The 20,096-nt window shown below is 39.9% G+C and overlaps 2 protein-coding genes across 3 annotated transcripts; both read left to right on the top strand.

The window, feature by feature from the left end:
• The first annotated feature begins 223 nt into the window (after positions 1 to 223).
• On the top strand, positions 224 to 3,770 carry mnx2b (motor neuron and pancreas homeobox 2b). 2 transcript variants are annotated; one of them, XM_072381273.1, is made up of 3 exons: positions 224 to 926; positions 2,045 to 2,202; positions 3,007 to 3,770. In XM_072381273.1, the coding sequence occupies exons 1-3, from the start codon at positions 494 to 496 to the stop codon at positions 3,415 to 3,417; spliced, it is 1,002 nt and encodes a 333-aa protein (XP_072237374.1). In that variant the 5' UTR covers positions 224 to 493; the 3' UTR covers positions 3,418 to 3,770. The 2 variants fall into 2 exon arrangements, with proteins under 2 accessions (XP_072237374.1, XP_072237373.1); XM_072381272.1 differs by having other exon boundaries at positions 2,042 to 2,202.
• An 8,080-nt stretch (positions 3,771 to 11,850) lies between these two features.
• On the top strand, positions 11,851 to 19,517 carry atic (5-aminoimidazole-4-carboxamide ribonucleotide formyltransferase/IMP cyclohydrolase). The gene is made up of 15 exons (XM_072380835.1): positions 11,851 to 12,014; positions 12,186 to 12,312; positions 12,393 to 12,536; positions 13,908 to 13,996; positions 14,213 to 14,364; positions 15,802 to 15,958; positions 16,875 to 17,000; positions 17,086 to 17,193; positions 17,281 to 17,366; positions 17,455 to 17,544; positions 17,709 to 17,834; positions 18,222 to 18,314; positions 18,387 to 18,569; positions 19,021 to 19,176; positions 19,264 to 19,517. Exons 1-15 carry the CDS (start codon positions 11,996 to 11,998, stop codon positions 19,381 to 19,383), a joined length of 1,776 nt encoding a protein of 591 aa, XP_072236936.1. The 5' UTR covers positions 11,851 to 11,995; the 3' UTR covers positions 19,384 to 19,517.
• The last annotated feature ends 579 nt before the right edge of the window (positions 19,518 to 20,096 follow it).

Here is a 20,096-nt window from a genome sequence, read left to right as displayed (position 1 = left end):
GAAGGTGTTCGCGGGCGGGACAAGGGTTGGACATTACCTCACTCTGAATGCTTTCTGGGGGGAGGAAACGAGCGAGTAATTAGCTGATTAGAGGCCCGTCAGAGCGGCTCAGCGTCCAGCCAATCCTAGCTCACCCCGGCCTTCACTGGTCGAGACGGATGGCTGATAGAGAGACACCTCTGTAGTTTGTCTGGGACGGAATGTTGCAGAGGAGCATGTGGAAGTGCGGTTTGAGGAAACAGACGAGGGATGCATGAGCGCCTGTAATTACAACTGAGTTTTAGGGATATTGCTGATACTGATAAGTCATTAATGCGTGTTTCGGAGCAGCACTTCGCGTTTCCAGGCTGCCTCTGTTAAAAGACAATAAGAAGCATAAGATATTTTGACAGAAGAGGCTCAGCAGCCTGCACGCTGACGCACGGCACAGGTGCGCACGAAAGCGTGACAAGTTTGTTCCTTTAAGACTCTGCAGTCCCTAGCTAAAACCGTCATGGAGAAATCGAAAAACTTCAGAATTGACGCCCTTCTCGCTGATAAGACCAACCGGAGCAACCGAGACATCTCCCCTGGTCTGAGCAACGACAGTCCAGGGGGCAGTCCTGTCTCCTGCCGCCGCGCGGACACCCCTTCCCCGCGGGCCGCGCAACTTCAGGCAGGAATAATCCCCAAGCCGAGTGTCCTAAATCTTCCACATCCAGGTCTCGCTTCTCTTCCCCAAGGTGCGATTCCCGGTATGTACCCTGCACCCATGTACCCATTATCGGCTTTGGGTGGGCAGCACCCCGCGTTCGCATACACGGGTTTTACCCAGCTAACACAGACCTACCCGGAGCACCTGAAGGCGGCTGCCATGGCTGGATCTCTGCCCCTGGAGCACTGGATCCGCGCCGGGATCATGATGCCACGGCTGCCAGATTACAGCTGTAAGTAAAATCAAATGAGATGATTTCAAAGTCCAAATTCTGATAAAAACCCTTAAAAAATGTCAGTTACAGAAATGTTTTAAATTAATGAAAGATTGCTGAAAATCTGTGCAGGCCATAGGGAGGGGAGGATTTATTGAGACCTCTGATCATTATTATTATTAACATTATTAATATTATTACTATGACAACAACAACAGCAATAATAATAATAATAATAATAATAATAATAATAATGATAATAATAATACATACATCACAACCTAATAGGCCGAATTCATCTTTAAAGGTATTTTTTGGCCTCTTAGTTTGTTTCTCACTCAGTTTTATAAAACATTTTTTATATTTGAATTTGTATTGAATTTATATTAAGATCGTACACAGAACATGCAGTAAAATTTTCCTTATTTTCGTAGTATAAACGTCCCCCCCCCCCCCATGCATGCCTTGTGAAATGTTTCATTCAAACGTTGGAGTTCTAAGCTATCCTAAGAAGCCATGCGTTGTCCCTCACAAAAACACTGGCCTCAGTTTTACTGCTTATCTGTGTGTCATATTTTAATTTTGGCCCATTTATTTCTCTATAAACGCCAAGAAGATGAAAACTGTCTTTGTGTGACGAAGAAACTATAAACAAACACCTAAAACGTTCTGTAGTTCATCAATAAAATCCCAAAAGCCTTCATTGAATTTTCATTAAGTTAATGGCATGCCTGTGTTTTTATGGCCTCTGCGCCCGCTTCTGCTGTGCCCCCCCCCCCCTGTCAACAATAAACTGGAGTAAAGCTATTATAGTTAATGATGGCCAGAGAGTGCTGGCATATGTGTGCCTGTTCCCACACATACCATTACAGTGAACTTCTTATGTCCTTGGTTTTTTATAAATAAGACGAGCCGCAGTGTCTGACTTAAATGAATCTAGATTTTGCTGAATAAGTTAATCAAAATCATTTGAAAATATTCAGCCACTCTGGGATAAACAAAAACATTAGCTATAAACCATAGGAGTTAGAATAGCTTTGAAGGCCAGTAGCCTATAGCCAAAGAAATGAGTTGTCTTAAGATTATCTAAAAAAATTCAACTTGCGCTGATAGCTTTGCTCTTCTTCTTCCAGCAGGCCCTCAGTCCGGCCTGTTGGGGAAATGCCGGAGGCCCCGCACCGCCTTCACCAGTCAGCAGCTCCTGGAGCTGGAGAACCAGTTCAAACTTAACAAATACCTGTCCAGACCCAAACGCTTTGAAGTGGCCACCTCACTCATGCTGACTGAAACACAGGTAAGAAAATTACAGAGAGAAAAACTACAGATATCGCCATGAAACATGCTCCAGAAGAAGCTAAACTCAAAAGTGATTCATCTGACTGAAAACTAACTTAAACTACGCAGGAGGAGACCTTTTTCTGTAGATGACTCCCAAAAGTCACAGATGTGTTGCAGATTTTCTAACCTTTATTTAACCAGTGACTTGCATAAACAGTGTCTTGTAGACATGTCCGTGTTACAAATAAGACACAAGAAATACGAGTGAAACTTAGAGTGCAAACATTTCTAATCTTGAAATATTGAAAACAAACAAAAATTGGAACTTTGAACAACACAAAGCAATAACCCTGCAAATGCAAATTGAAACAACTTCCTCTTATGTGGTTAAAGTCATTATTTGCTCGCTTGTGTAAAAATGTCACTAGTCGTAACTGTTTACTTTATACAGTGTGCTCTTTCCTCGTTATACTGAGGCTCGCTGTTTTCAGCTCTTTCAAAAGGCATTACATTTATTTGTCTTAGACTCAAATGTTGGCTGTTTTCACTGCATTTTTCTGTTTTCATTCATAATTCTTGTGCTGCTAATAAATTATAGTGGGAGTGTTTGAATAGTAATATTTTCCCACGTCCCCAACACAGTGCAGACAAAGAATTACCTTATAGTACTGCTTTGATATAGGGCGTGTGCCTCATTTACCAGATGCTCAAAGAGATTTGACCAAACTGTAAAAAGGAGAGAAGTGATCTCTCTTCTCGGACTGACGTGGAAAAAAACTTCAGGCTATAATTTAGCTATTGCTCTGGTGTCCCTTGGCAGGTCAAGATCTGGTTCCAGAATCGGAGGATGAAGTGGAAGCGCAGCAGGAAGGCGAAGGAGCAGGCTACTGCTTCTAACCAGGCTGAGACAGAGCGACTACGCGGAAAAACATCCACTCACAAATCTGACGGGAGCAGACGAGCCGTGAATTCAGACGACAGAGAGATTGATCTTGGTTTGGAGGATGGAGAGGAGGTAGAAGAGGAGGAGGAGGAGGAGGAGGAGGAGGAGGAAGAAACCCAACATGGGTATTCTGTTGCTATGGGCAACAGGGTTGGGATGCCACGATCCACAGACTTCTTGCAGTGCAGCAGTAACCTTAGCTATGATTCCCACAGCCCCTTCTCTGATGATGAGCTGGATGGGGTGCAAGTTGGAGGAGGAGACAGGAAGATTGGGGCTGGACTGTGAGAAGACGCCCGACTAAATACTGAGTGTTACAGAGACATCACACCAGGGGACTGTCCCAAAATGTCTGTGTTTGTCGTTACTTAAAAAGACAATTTCCAAACCTAAGTATTTGTCTGGTTTGCTTTTCATTTTCATCATTCACTCAGCTTTCGGACAGAAACACATGCAGGATGATAAGAAACACTGTTTGAACTATCTGTGAATAAAATCATTTTAACTACCGTACATTTTGTAGCATGCAGGGAAAAAAAACGGCTGTTGTCATGAATATTTGCCAATCACCTTAGGGTAGCATTGTCTTAGCTCCATCTCCTGACAGCTGGAGCTCCACCCAGTGAACATGTGTTCAGTGAATGAAGGATGTGAAGAAAATCGAGTGAACTTTCATGTGTTCAGACCTCTCGAGGATGAACTTCATGACACTAAAAGAGCTGTTTGATGAAATGACTGAAGATTAGAAAACCTTTCAAAAAAGTGTCAGACCCTCTGGCGTGTCAATGCGTGTCAAAATGTATTCATTAAAAAAAAGTTTTGGCCTTATGGAACCAGAGAGTGCAGCACTTTTAAAAAGGTTTTTCTAGTGATTTGTCTCCAGTAATCAGAACCTAGAAATGACCGAAGAAACAAAAGCTCAGAATCATCTGTTGTTCTTGGTGTCAAATACTTTGCAAAACATCAGATGTGTTGCATTCACTTTTGGGCATTTTATGTGAATATTGTTGTTTTTCCATCCTTGATAATGTTCATCATTTTGTTCTTGTTATTTACATGTAAATGAGCTTAATTTATTTGAGTGATTGCAAAGATGGATCACACATGTATTTATCTCAGACTTGTTTGTTGTGTAACTGTGAAATAAAGAAAAAAGCAGGTAAAAGCAAAAAGAAAAAAAATAGGTGAATTTTTAACAAATAGTCCTAGCTTAGTGTGTCCATTTAAATGTTTACGGCAAACAAATCATGATGATACACCAGCAAAAAAGAAAATAAAAGTAAGCTCTTCTTCAAATGGTAGTGCTCTTATTTTTTATTCAGTTTACTTATTCCTTTTAAAACAATCTGTAATTTGCTAACACATTTAGAAATTGTAGTCAGATGTGATATCTGCCACCAAAGTGTTAGGAGTTTTATCATTGTGTTGTAAATGTAGCAAGCTACTACTTGTGAAACATTTGCAACCCACAGGCTAACATTTACATGGGAAACAGGTCATGATAGACGTTGTCAGCTGAGGATAAGTTCAGAGTCTGAATGAGTTAGAGCTTGTAGTTACATTAAACAAACACTTGCCCTTTTAAACAGACTAAGAATCTGAAAGTTATATATATGTGCACAGACTTGTGTATACAAATGATATTCATCCTTTCCAGCTGTTTGAAATGTCTACAAGAAATGCCAGTTAAAAAAAGAACTGTGGAAAGTCAAATAAAAGTTTGAATACCAAGAGCTTTTTTGGGTGAACTTGCATGTCTGCTGGCTGGAAAGGCAAATAAAACCCACAAACAACTGTTTCACTGTGCAGCATTTATGCACTAACAGGGTCTCCAGGACAGAGTCTCACACAGCGGTCAGTGTCTGAAAATCTACACAGCTGCATGACCCAGATAGGTTTTGGAAACAAATGTTGCGGACATATGAAAACAGGTGTTATACTGTATGTTTTATTAAATTCAGCTTGATAAGGTAACATATTTTATTTGCAGGTTTCTTTGGGACCTGCTCTATATTTCATTACACGTCATTCGGATCGAGCAGATCCATTCTGTCCATGGGCAAGACTCATCAATTTGGTGTAAAACTTAGCTTTTTAACATGAGGTAGACCAGAGCAGTGAGTGGGTTTATTTTAGAACAGGCCATGATGTTTTCCAAAATCAAATGTATCATTGAAATTAACCAAATTATTGGTGTCTCTTGAAATCAGTCCCTAACCACCCCCTGAGACTGTCCTCCACCCAAATACGCCTTGCTGGGTGTTTATTCATGGGTGGTTGTGCTGCAAAAAATGTATTCTAGTCCTAACTGTGATCTTTTTCTAATCCTAATACTGTATCGTTAATGCCTAAACCTAACCAGGAAGTGACTAACGTGTTTTAGTAAACCGCTGAATGCAACTCAAAAGTGAAAAATCCTTTGTCACGTGTTAGTCTTGAACACACATCATTAACAAATTATTTAAAGTGCTGTCTGTTATGATATCAAACCCCACCTCCTGCATTCTTAAGAAGATTTTGTGGCTTCTTAATGTGAAAACATGACTATGTCATCTGTTCTGATGTGGAAATGCTCATATGAGTCATATTTAAATCTTACAGCTTGTAGGGGACATACTTTACAATATGTCATTATAGGTCGCATGTCAGGGTATAAACAAACAATCTCTATGATGGTTTCAGCTGGAGGACTCACTGACTCCTCCATCCATCCATTTTCTATACCCTCTTAATCCGGGGGGCTGGAGCCTATCCCAGCAGTCATTGGGAGAGAGGCGGGGGACACCCTGGACAGGTCGCCAGTCCATCGCAGGGTCACACAGAGACAAACAACCACACACACACTCACACTCACTCCTAACGACAATTTTAGAGACACCAGTTAACCTAACATGAATGTTTTGGATGGTGGGAGGAAACTGGGGTACCTGGAGAGAACCCACGCATACATGGGGAGAACATGCAAACTCCACACAGAAAGGCCCCAGCCGGGAATTAAACCTGGAACCCTCTGCTAACCACCACACCACCGTGCAGCCCACCTCATTGACTCCTCCTAAAATTAAATTACTATCTTTTTATGTGAAGGAAATTAATGAAGAAATTGTGTTAAATGACACAAATCAAAAGGCCAAGACAAGAACTATTAGGAATGGCTTGAAGATTTTACATAAATAAATTAATAAAAATCATTGCTCCAAAAAATGGCTGGCTAAATGCTAATGCTAAAAGTTAACAGGAACATTTAGCTTGTTTATTGATTTGGTGTGTTGGCATGCTAAAATTTGTTAATTAGCACTAGTAAAACTGTGGCTGAGAGGGGTGTCATTTGTTTTATTGTTTTGTTTTTTTAAAGGAAAAGTTGTGGAATCTCCAACGAGATTACAATTTATCCTGATCTTCTGAATGTAATTTTCTGAATCTGTCCAAAAGTGGTGGAGATATTTTAGTCTAAAAATGTAAAGGTAGATGAGCTGGCCATTCTAGGAGCCAATTGAGAGTTGTTATCATAAGAAAGAATACTCAAAAATGTATTTGTAAATCTCACCCATAGTAGTAGCTCATGGTTGTATCAACAACATCTGTTTTTGCATCTCCTTCAGCTGCTTCCTGCGGTTATAAAGCAAAGCAAAAGTAATTCTTACCTCCTCGTTTTTATTTATTACAAAGCCTCTTAGATATTAATTACTTGGTGAGGTTTACTGATGGCCAAATGATTAAGCTAATGAATAGGAAGCAAAGCAATCAAAAGCCTGATGGTGAGTGATCACATAGGCCCATTTTAATTTCCAGGAGCAACAGCATGATGAGTGTGTGCAGCTGCAGCTGGGCGTTTTATTGGGCATGCATGTAAGGGCTGTGATTAAGGAGCAGATTGGAGGACATATGTAGTGTCATTTAGCCCCCTCTCAGACCACAGTCACATATTTATATAGTGATTAAATGCATTCTTAACTGGCTGGGCACACTCTAGCTACTCTTGTGAAAAAAGTTCTGTGAAGTGGCTTTAAACACTGATGGGATTTAAAGCAGAAACTTTATTGTGGCTCTATGCAAAAGCTGCATCTTAAATTAAACCGAAGAAAGACTGAAGGTTATTATTTATAGAATTGTTTAAAGAACAAAATGGCATCAAATTTTCATGGAGTAAAAATCCATTTAGTTTTCAATTTATAGTGAGACTGCAGATACAAATGATTGCAAACTTTTCCTGTGTCAGGTCCTCATCTTGGTAAGTAAAAGCATTTAATGAAATAGTTCTTCTAAATTAGACCAAATTTAATAACTGTTATCAATAGATTGGACACACTAAACAGTCTCATGTGCAAGATCATTAACATGAATGTGTTGTTTTACAATTCTTAGAATGGATTATTTCAGTCAAATGGATCACTGATTCAGGGGAATGTAAAAGTTTGGGCATCCCTGTTCAGAATTTCTGTAACTATCAATAGGTCATCAAAGATTAAGTGATTAATGTTCAACATTTCAAGCCAGACGGGTGTATCATTTTTTGTTTTGAATAGTTTCAGACTGAAATGAAAAGGAGCAGCATGCTAAAGTTTGGGCACCCACAAAGATTTGATTTCTCAGATAACATTTATTAATGCCTGAGACCTAAAGCAAAGTCTGTTGGGTTTATTTAAAGTCATCTTTAGAAAGGTCAGGAGATGCAATTTTCATAGATGTATAAATAATCTGACTCTGTAAATCGTGTCCCAATAATTAACAGTTAATGCAACAGAGAACAGCTTATAGAAAACACCATATGGAAAATTTAAGTGATTCTGGAGTGGTGGCGCAGTGTTTGACTGAAGTCACACTCGCACAAGTTTGACATCTTTAGAAGAGTCACTATCAGAAAATCTTTCCTGTATCCTGTCATTAAAATTAATCCTCAGAATTTTGCAAAAAGCATCTAAACACTGATGCATTTATTGCCCATGAGTTAATAAGAGAGCTATGTGACCATAATGAGCAATTGCATGAATAGCAAATATGTGATGTGTTGTTGTTCATCTCAGGAGATATATACCTACTTTCTAGACTAGATGGACCAGATGATTTTATATTATGTTCTAATCAATATTACCTCAGAGTTGAAAGCGCTATTAAGAAAATAGCATCTCAAATTTGCTCACAAGAACAAAGCATTTCCAATCATAGGCTATACAGTGTTTAATTGTGGGATTTCTTTGGATAGCGGTACATGTCATTGTGCCTCTAAAAGAACCTTCAGAGATTAGCTATAAATACAAATCCATCATGTGAACATAGATGAGTAAAACATTTCTGGTTAACAATTATTTATTTAAATTCATATCAAAACAAAGAAAATAAAAAAAACTGTATGTGACAAATTTTAATTTCTAATGCAGCCCAAACCTTATTTAGGACAGAGAGTGTTGTAGTACTTCAGGCTTTAAAATCTGACCTACAAAAGGAAGAAGACAAAGGAAGAAAACAGATGGATGGAGGAAAGAAGATCAACATGGTGAGATGATGTTCTGGATATACTTATTAGCGTTACAAGCAGTTGTCTTTATGACTGCACAATAACTTAGTTAAGACATGTGGCTAACGTCTCTGTAGGAGCATTAAATAATCTTCCCTGTTCACCAAATGAACCCTCCCATATGCAGACTTTTAAGAGCTATCACGGATTTTCTATTTGACCTTTAGATTTGATTTAAAGAATAGCAACATGACAAGCTTCGAGACTGAACCTCTATCAAATGACAGCTTTTAATTTGGCTGATGCAAAAAAATTTGAATCAATAGAGGCTCATTTAGTTGTGTGACTTGTCAACTGCATGACAAAGGGCCCCTTTGACACAGTACAAAAATCACAGCTAATTGATAAAGCAGCAGAGCAATATATGAAGGTCATTGATTCCGCTTCTCCTCCAATTTAATCTGAATACAGCAGTCATGTTGATTAAAAATTCCCTGCGTAATTTACAGTTACTGCTGATAATGCTGTCAGTTTTCTCAGCAGCCGCCCGACAAAAGTGCTGACGGCCGGCTACCTCTTTCATTTTTTAACCAATAATGCATAGTGAGCCTGTGTCTTATCATAAAAACGTTTCACTGTCTATTGAATCACTCAAGTCACCCCTGAGATGTCAGAGTGGTTACCAGAAACCCGCTTTTTCATAGTTACACAAATAAATTGGCCTCTTTTTGCTTTGTTGGATTATAAATCAGGCACCCCTTAAGATATTTATACCCTGTAGTTTAATCAATCAGCAAAATGTTGGGCTCATTACGTAAATATGAACAGATTGTGCGATCTTTTAACGTAATCACACGTATTGCTGCAGCTTTCCCAGGGCCCTGTCCTGTCACTTAACTAATGGACAAGTATGGCAGTGAGCTGTGTGGCCCAATAAATTCACATCTGTCTGACTTAAAACACTGTTCCAAAGCAAGGAAAAGGCAGCATTTTGCCAGTAAAGTTTAATGAAAAGGCGTGTTCAGGGTTAATGTATTCATGAGAGTCATTTATTGTCGCAGGAAATTCATGTTACAGGTATTTCACCAGTTATGTGAGAATAGTGTCCCTCTTGGTGTCAGTGTAACCTTCGGTTTATGCTGATCCGCAGAAAGATCTAACCTGCATCAAACAAAAGAAAACACAAATTCTGTAAAGTTCTTTTACCGCTGGTTACATTGTCTTTTCTCTCTGAAATATATTCAAAAATGCCCCAAAACATAGCTGAAGATTCACAAGTTAGATCTCTTTTTAATAACAGTGCAAAATAAAATAAAACCTACTGGTACTAATCACTGACCTAAACAACACTAACATCACCTATTTATTTATTCATTCATTCATGTACTTTTGCAAAGCGTTCTTTGATTTTATTATTTCAGATTTTTGAGCCCAGACAAATTTAACCTGACAGACAGTACTGTACCTCTTGTCTTTGTATTTTTCTTCCAAGCAGCCAGAATTACTGGAATATGTCTCCCGGCGTTCTTAATGTCTTTCAAAATTTTTCTTTGGACATTATCACATTTTTCACTCATTTTTGGTCCAGTTCTTGTACCTCAAGTACCTTGTACTTTGAATGGGATGTATTTTTCTTTTGAAACATCCTAACATTGACCTATGACTCATTCAAAAAGAAAAAATGCCCCTAACTCAAGGGATGAACCAGCGTTGTGTCTACGCATAACATTTCAACAAAGAACCAACTTTCAATTGTAATGTTAAGCACTTTGCTACAAGCGCATAATTTGTTTCAATTTCTCAAGTTACATCTCTTACAAAGTCAAAGTTCATAGTTTGAAAGTTATGTTATAGTGTTTTTGCAAAAACAAAATGATTCCCAAAGAGATTTCAGCTGAAAACGTGGCATTTTTCAGCACTGCGTACACCATGTCCTTAACAAATTGTGGAAACTAGACAAGTGGAGGCCAAAAGAAAACTGCCGTCAATAAATAAAAAGTATCTGAAAGCGATGTCTAAGAAGTAGAAGTAGGTAGTCGACCAACCTACTGTTCACCAAATCCTCATCAGAAATGGTTTGCTGTCAAGAAACCATTCTTTAGGAAGTGAAACATGAATAAAAGGCTGAGATATGGTAAGCGGCACAAGAACCGGACTGAAAATCAGTGGCAGCGGGTCTTATACAGACATTGTTAAAGTAGTCTAGGATCATCTTCTCAGAGAATGGGAGAAAATGCAGTCAACATTGAAAGAAGAACTTTGGAAAGAATTATTCCTGAGGACTACTTACAGAAATGATAAGAAAGCTTGTCTGAGAGGGTTCAGGCTGTGTTGAAGAATGAAGGTGATCATATCAGATTTAGACTCTCAAGCTTGTCAGAACTGAACAAACTGTGTTTGCCTTATTTACTTGATTTCTATTTACGTTTGTGCAAGTTTAAAAAAATCACTGCACCTACTTTTTTGCTTTTCTGGAAAGAAATATATAAAGAAATTAAGGAAAGCTCAAGAGCTTTGCACAGTACTATATGATATCACTAGTTTATTGTGCTAAGATGCTAATTATAGAGGGAGAAAAAGCGTATGGATAAAAAAAATAGGCTACATATTTATTATTTAGGTAAATATCATTGCCTCAAGAAACATCAATGTACAGCCACACACTAGACTTTTGTGAACATGGTTCGTGTCTGCCCTCTGGTGATAAAATAAAAGAATTTTCGCCTGACTTCAGCATCATACGTGGACATACAAATGGATATTTAATCAACTTGTAAAGCTGATACATCATGCTTTGTTTCTGTGTATTCTGAAATAGCCTATTCATTCAACTTTTTTATCTTTATTTTCTCAGTCTTAGTTTTTATTTAAGCTTCCGCAAATGTTTGTTAGAGGTAAACTGTTACTGTTGAAAAAAGGGCATGGCGGTCGCAGTCATGAAGTTTGTGGTAGGTTAAGAATCCACTAGCCTCCTCCGGAGCAAGAACCCATTAACAAATAGTCTAGCAACGATCAAACTTTTGATTTATGTCTCATAATAAGTCAGTTATTTGTTGTATTCCAAAGTTTCAAACACGTATGAATTTGAAAATCCCTTTCAAGCGTATTGAAGGTCGTGTAAAATATCCATTTATGACGTTTATCCGTACAGTGTGAACGTTATGAAAGCTAAAACAAAAAAAAAGACAGTTGATTAAATGCGTTTTTTCTGCGCCGCATGTTTCTCCTGGGTGCGCTTGGTGATTGGGGCGGGCCGCCAGCTTTAGCAGGGCGGGTCTTTTTGGTTCAAAGCACATGATGAATCCGTGAAAAGCCTGCAGATTTGTTTCGGATTCTTTGATTTTGCTTTGCAGGAAAGCCTACGCAGATAGACAACCAAACCAACCGCGTCCTGACACTGTGATCGTAAGCATGGCATCCTCAGAGCTTGGTAAGACATTATCTGAACGTTTCACTAAGTCTTTGCCGTTTTTAGGAAGTTTTGCTCTGCCCCACGCATGATGTTAGCTCAGTGGTTAGCATCAGCCAACGTTGACAGTTTTAATGCACAATTTACTCCTCTTTCGTGCGTGTAAAGTTTGTCATCCATTTATCATCGCAGCACTGTTGAGTGTGTCAGAGAAAAGCGGACTGCTTGACTTTGGCAAAAGACTGGTGAACCTGGGACTGTCTCTGGTGGCCTCAGGAGGCACAGCCAAAGCCCTGCGTGATGCTGGACTGGCTGTCAGGTAGGGTTCCTCACACCCACGTTCGGTACATGCGCTACAGGTGGCCTTTCTAACTTGCTAGTGTCTCTTTTGCGTGTAAGGGATGTTTCTGAGCTGACCGGACATCCAGAGATGCTGGGAGGCAGAGTTAAGACTCTGCACCCTGCTGTCCACGGAGGCATCCTGGCCAGAAAAAGCCCCTCCGACACAGCAGACATGGAGAAGTTGGGCTACAGCCTGGTCAGGTGAGATGGAGACAAAACTCAAAGACATTTTAACTCGCACATTGTGAGATGGTCAAAACACAAAAGTTAGAAGAACTCTCCTTAAAACTCAGCTGACCTCTGGCTCTGCTCACATGGTTTTGGTGCTGGCTCGTCTTTCTGTCATCAGAGTGCATGTGTAGTTGATTTAGCAGCCAGATAATGGGAAAACTGCTGCTCACCTTGTGACTCTTGTTTGCTTGCGACAAAAAAAAATTGAATCGCAGGTTTCTGTGTTGCCTCAGATAAATCGAACAACACTTTTTAGATTAAAGCTGACGGAGATGCACCTCGGCTAATCAGAACTGATCGCTTAGTACAAGCATCTTATAGAAAAATCAATGATTTCTTAGTTTCACTGAAGTTCAGTGAAGAGTCTGAGCGATTCTTCTGAAGAGTGATGATGTGTGAAGCTGACAGCAGCGTTTCACTAGAAACACAGGAGATAAAGAACGTGGAGCGGGAAATGCAACATTTCTGCTCCTCTCCCTTCAGAATCAGTGCTGGTTTATTTCAAATCGAACATTTAGGTCATTGCAGATGTGGCTTAATGGATGGCATGTACACAGAGGAAGCGTGTTTCCATAACCTAATTACCCCTGAGATTTAATCCTCGTGACACTCACGTTATTGTCATTTACTTGAATTCTTTTCACACCAAAAAAATAAATAAATTTTACGATTTTAAGTAAAATTTAATGAATGACAGAATAAAATTTTAATTTATTTTTTGAGTATTTATTCGAAAAGACCTCAGTTATCACAGAAAATCACAAGTACTAAGCATATGGAGCTATAGTTGGATGTCAGTTGAAACGGCTCATTGTAGAGGGCTGCAGTGGGATTGGGTCCCGCCGGGTCCCGCCGGACCCAACTCAAATCTCGCGGGAGCGGGCGATATGAACTTTGCTGCGGGCGGCTAAAAAAAAACAAACACTGCGTGATCGTGATGTATACTAACGACAGGATGTCAATAAATGATGTGGAAAGGAAGCTCAAAGAAGGTATTTACAGCTCAAAGACAAAGCAAGGCAAGTCTGACATTTGGAGAAGTTTCTCAATTGTCCATGAATCTCATTATTAATAGCCTATAAAATGACGTGTTTTCTCCTGCGGGACGGGAGAAGACACACAATCAATGCATTTCTATTATTGTGCGGGCATAAATTCTCAAAGTGCAGCGGAAGCGGGATGAAGAAAACAGTCCCGCACAGGGCTCTAGCTCATAGTACATTTAAAAAAAAAAAAGGGTTTTACATTTGTTCACTGATTATTGCTGATCCTGACAACTTAATTATGAAAACTGTGTTTCCAGATAATAAGTTTGATTTCGTTGCTTGCTCCCTTTGTAAGAGTGGTGGTGTGCAACCTCTATCCTTTTGTAAAGACCGTCTCCAACCCGAGTGTCACAGTGGAGGATGCTGTAGAGCAGATTGACATTGGTAAGTGGAACCGTTTATCTGACCTTGAGGTGTAGAAGAGTTTGTTTTTTTCCCTTCCTCAATAGAAATGGAACGGATGCTAGAATTATGCTTGATGGCTCTCAAACTACATTGAAGAATCGACTGTGATCTCCTCACTAAAATTGAAATCTCTGCTTATTTGTCAAAAAGTGGGGTTTTTTTTGTTTTTTTTTTCCTTTCCTTCCTTCTCTTCAGGCGGAGTAACTCTCCTGAGAGCAGCAGCCAAGAACCATGCTCGGGTCACCATTGTGTGTGATCCTGCTGACTATTCACTGGTTGCCAAGGAGATGGAGAATTCGGGAGACAAAGATACAACCCTGGAAACGCGCAGGACTCTGGCCCTCAAAGTGAGTCTTTTTTTTTTTTCTTTTTTTTTTTTTTTTTTTTTTCTTCAGCCCCACTTTTAATTTGCAAGCGTGCGCGACATTTTAACACACATTTCTGTAACAATTACACACAAGAGGGGAGTTTTATTTTCCATATTGCGACTTCATACCATGGATGTCATTGTTTCAACGCCCCCTCGCCCACCTTGTTTTGTCTTTTTTATGCTTGTATCATTGTGTGTCTTTTAGGACCTTTTAGGAGTCTTGTGCATTACTTTAAGGTTTTAAACTGCTGTTAAATTAGACACGTGAGCATGTTGTGGCAGCAGTTTTGGTTAATCTGGGGTTCAGTTAAGAGCTCGAGTGCATCACAAGGGAGATTCAGCAATTATGTAATTGCCAAAGATGTAACCCACTGAAGTGAGTTTAAAGTTTAAACGGAGCATTGCACATAGAGATATATAAAAGTTTAAACTTGGATCAGGTTGGCGCACAAAGTTAGATTGTCAACAATTTAAACTTATGTACTGTGGTCAAGCTTTTGTTTCTTTTTTACTGAAGTTTCATGAATGCATTTTAATCTTTAAGTTTTTTAGTTTATTTATGCCAATTAAGTGATGATTCCATTTAGAAAGGAGTTTTTGTTTTGTTTTTTTCTTCTTTATCATTTGATTGTCTTTGTATTCTTGTATCAAAGTAGAATACGTCCGATAGACCACATTTGTAAAGCTTCAAAGGAAATAACTAAGGAAATTAGTTGTTGATGGTGACGACTGATCATTAATCATACCACTGACAGCCCTGTGTAAGTGTAGCAGTAAATACAAGTGTGACGTAAAACAAGATGGGGGTGGATTACTCCCTGGCTCACTTATCTGTCCTTATCCTGGGATAAAAGTATGAAAAATATATGTAGGTTTTCCCTTCAAAGAAAAGCAGCATAACAGAGGTGTCCGAGTCACCAGTCAGTCCAGGTGAGAGTTTAAAGGGCCTCAAAGTGTTGAAACTCAGTTAAACATATTTTGACATACATCTGGACTTTGCCTTGTGCTGACCTCGACGCAAACCCAGCAAAACAACCTTAACAAGTGGACACAGAAACAAATCCCATATGGTTTTCTGTCAGATCTTAAATCAAGCCAAAGTTACAGTTTGGTGGTTCTGAATGAGAACTGCTTACACCGAGTAAACATGCAAGCAACTGAAGTGATAAGATTGTTTTTATAAAAAAAAAAAAAAAGTGATTCACAAGAAAACAACATTAGATGACTACTTTGCAACGGGCCTTTTAACGCTGGCGCCCGCTCAAACATTATCACGTGCTCAGACATGATGTTTCACCGTTGGGGTAAGAGTGGAACGAGTCTGAGCGGTGAAAACTGGGTTGACTCATTTTTGAGTGTGTGTGGTTGGATGTTTGCTAAAAGCGTCGCTGTTTATTTGATTTCCTTCTTTCAGGCCTTCACACACACGGCGCAATATGACGAGGCCATATCGGACTACTTCCGTGGACAGTACAGCCGCGGTGTGTCCCAGCTGCCTCTTCGTTATGGCATGAACCCCCACCAAGCACCTGCCCAAATCTACACCCTGCGAGCTGAACTCCCTCTCAAAGGTGAACGCAACATCGCAGAATGCAATAGGCTGGAGTTCAGAAAACATCCAATGTCAAAAGGGATATATTTTACCATTTCATGAAAAATATTGGCTCATCTCCACTTTCATGGCAGCAACAAATCTTTTTTTTTTTTTTTTAATTTTGTGGCGCAATTTCAGAATAAAGTCTTCATGTAAAATTGTGGAGACTTTGAATATTCCATCAACTGCGGTACATAATGTCATCGATGGGTTCAGAGAATCTGGAAACATTTCTGTGAGCAAGGGATACGGCCAAAAATTAATCATGAAAGGCTTGTTTGCTGAGAGGCTTAAAGGTTTTGGAGAAACAAATGCAGACGACCTCTTTCTCAGGGAAGATCTTTCACATTTCATCAAGACTATGCTAAACCACGTACTGCATCTAATACAACAGCATGGCTTCGTGGTAGAAGAGTCCAGATGGTGGACTGACCTGCCTGCAGTCCAGACCTTTCACCCACTGAAAACATTTGGAGCATCAAGAAGTCCGAGGATGTTGAGGAGCGAGAATCCTTTATCGGACAAATATGGGACAACATTCCGCTCCCAGAGGTTCAACTATTGTTCTCCTTAGTTCCCAGATGTTTACAAGCAGCTCCTAAAAGAAGAGGGGATGCTACGCAGTGGTAGACATGGTCTCGCTACAAAATCTCCCAACATTTTTTGGAATTGTGTTATAAAACAAGAGGGGTTTTGGTTGTAGTCCTCTTTCTCTAAGCTCAGATATCAGAAGACAAAACAACTTATTACAAGTTATTTGTGTCAAATCTTCCTTTGACAACAAATTATAAAGTAAGAAAGAAAAAGTAAGAAAAGGTTGGGGTTTTTTTTGTTTGTTTTTTAATAGACCATAGATTTCCATAAACTTGCAAACTTCCTGTCGCCTCTCTCAGTGGTCAGCGGCTCTCCTGGTTTTATCAATCTGTGTGATGCTCTGAATGCTTGGCAGCTGGTCAGAGAGCTGAAGAGTGCCCTCGGCCTGGCTGCCGCTGCTTCCTTCAAACATGTCAGCCCTGCTGGTAAGATGCAGAGACACATTCCTAATGATACCACAGGTGAGCTGTGCGCCTTAAATCGGAACATTTTCTCACTTCTTCTCTGAAGGAGCTGCCGTAGGAGTTCCTCTGACTGAGGAGGAAGCCAAAGTGTGCATGGTGCATGACATGCTGAAGGATCTCACCCCACTGGCCACAGCTTACGCAAGAGCAAGAGGTCAAACACACCCAGTTGCCTGGCACGAGGCATTTTGCTTATCCAGCTTTTCATTTGGAATCGTGCTAAATCTTTCTGTCTTTCCAGGCTCAGACAGAATGTCTTCTTTTGGAGATTTCATCGCCGTGTCCGACGTGTGCGACGTTCCCACCGCCAAGATCATATCCAGAGAGGTAAAGAACAAATTAGTTGAAAGCCGAGGAGTTGTTTTTAATCCGATTGCGTGTCTCTTAATCGTGATTCGATCTGTGTCATTCTCAGGTGTCGGATGGTATCATTGCTCCAGGTTATGAGGAAGAGGCGCTGAAAATCCTCTCAAAAAAGAAAAATGGAAACTACTGTGTGCTTCAGGTGAAGATATGACTCGCGTGGAACCTAGAAGCGCAGTATTTTTTTTTTAAGCATGTATTTGCCTAAACTTTAGGGCAGTTGGGGGCGGGGGGGCATTTTGATCAAAATACCTGGAGTCTGACCCGTTTGGTTCCCTGTTTTTCGGCCACATTTCCTCTTCCCAGATGGACCCAGCCTACGAGCCTGACGACGCTGAGGTGAGAGTGCTGTTTGGTCTCTATCTCAAACAAAAGAGGAACGGAGCACTTATCAATAAGGAATTCTTCAGCAATGTTGTTTCCAAGGGCTCGGTGAGTCACTTTTGGCTTTCGTGATTTTCTTTTATTTTTTTTTAGCTTTCTTAAGAGTGCTGTCAGAACAAACAAGATGAAGCATAATTACGATTTAACCACTGAACCACAGCCTCCTAACTGTATTTAAATTGAATGTTTTTTTTAATTGAGAAGTTTAGTTGAATGGAATTTAAAAAAAAAAAAAAAAAATTTAAAGAAGATTGCAGTAAGTTTCAGCTTAATTTGTGAGTCATGATTGTGAATAAAAATGTAACTACTTAACAACACATGTATATGTATTTATATTTGTTCTCTTGAGTTTGACAGCTTTACTTTTTAATTTAATTACTTTTTAATCCACTCTCATAAACAATTAATGGCCTTTTTGCATTGTTTTTCTACAAGCTGTCTGAGAAAGCTGTGCGTGACCTCACAGTGGCCACCATCGCTGTCAAGTACACTCAGTCCAACTCTGTCTGCTATGCTAAAGATGGACAGGTAAGAACGGGCAGATAAACGGATGAGGGCATCTGGCTTTCTAATAACACGCCCGTCATCCATGTCACGCAGGTTATTGGTATTGGTGCTGGTCAGCAGTCTCGTATCCACTGCACACGGCTGGCGGGTGACAAGGCTGATAACTGGTGGTTAAGGCACCACCCACGTGTCCTAAACATGAAGTTTCGCAGCGGTGTGAAGCGAGCAGAGATGGCCAACGCCATCGACCAGTATGTGAGCGACACCATTGGAGAGGTAAGATGGTAGCAACGGGCAGGATAGTAGTGTTTGAGTCTTGGACACAGACAACACCCTGCATCTAAAATGCTTATATAATAAAGTACCTTTTGACTGAAAACTGAGTTTTCACAAACAAAGTATGTTATCCTAACTCAGAATGGCCCTTTATACTCGTAGGATTGAGAAAGAAGCAATTCCCCGTAGTTGCAGCGCAGACCAAGTGTATATTATATTGTATAAATACATCCACTGTTTTCTGTTCAGCTTATATTTTATTAAATAGATAAACTAACTCCTATTATCTCATAGTCAGCACTGAGTTGGTTTGGGTTACATCTCATTTTAGAAGGATAGTGTCCAGAGTTCAAATGTCATGTCTTATCACAAAGCAGGTTTAAGACACTGAAAGTACATTGAAAGCCCTGCCTTGTGTGATTTTTATTTTTTTTTTTTTTTGTGCTTGCAGGGTCCAGACTTGGCAGTCTGGAAGTCGATGTATGAAGAGGTACCAGAGCCTCTGTCAGGTACTGAGAAGAAGAACTGGATCAGCTCCCTGCAGGCTGTCGCTGTCAGCTCTGATGCCTTCTTTCCCTTCAGAGATAATATAGATCGAGCCAAACGGGTAAATATCACGCAAAGAATGTGCTTACCTCGCATGCATTGTGTTGAGAAGCTGTGCCTCCTCTGAGCTTCCTCCCTCTCTGTGCAGAGTGGTGTTGAGTACATTGCAGCTCCAGGGGGCTCTGCTGCTGATGAGGTCGTGATTAACGCCTGTAACGAGCAGGGCATTGCTCTGGTTCACACCAGCCTGCGACTCTTCCACCACTGAGCGACACTACGAAGTCAAACTCTAACACTGCTGATGCAAAAACAAGCGACCAATACGAGAACTGCATTGTTCTTTCTTTCATATTCTTTCCATGTCAGTCTTGTATTGAGGTAAAATAAACTGCTGTAGACTCTTGAGTATCCTGTTTTTAATCTTATGGTCAGTCTGATCCTTTTTAGTCTAAACTTGACTTTCTTTGCAGTTACTTGAGATTGCTTTGACATTTTGTAGCGATAATTCTGCTCAGCAAACCTTTTTTCAAAGTAATGAGTTTTTCCATTGAAAGCAACATTGACTTGAGTTATTCAAGCATTAAAAAAGACACCTAACGAAGTGGCTTAGCAAGTAACTGATTTTATTTGGTATATTTGGGCACTTTGTTACTGGCAGCCTCTTGCAAGATTCTTTAATTTGTTCCAATTTCTACTGTTGCGCCAAAGAAATGCAGTCTGACAGATGTGAAGGAGTATTTTTGAAACTATATGATGATTCCAAAGAAGCCATTAGGGAAGGATAAAAGAAGTGTCAGACCTAAAAACTATTTACAGCAGATGAAAAAATTGGAAAAAAATCTAGCAAAGACCTAAGAGATGCATCTGTGGCCCTTCGGTTGATCCATCTACTGTTTACTGAACCCTCATTGAAAATGGTCTTAATACATCCACAAACTAGACAGGCTTGTTAGTGAATAAGGCTCATTGTTGTGACAGAAT

The sequence above is a fragment of the Leuresthes tenuis genome, unplaced genomic scaffold, assembly GCF_036924035.1.
Source record: "Leuresthes tenuis unplaced genomic scaffold, fLeuTen1.0.hap1 SCAF_2, whole genome shotgun sequence".
NCBI lineage: Eukaryota > Metazoa > Chordata > Actinopteri > Atheriniformes > Atherinopsidae > Leuresthes > Leuresthes tenuis.
The sequence above is the reverse complement of the archived record's forward strand: the minus strand, read 5'-3'. Positions and strand labels throughout refer to the sequence as shown.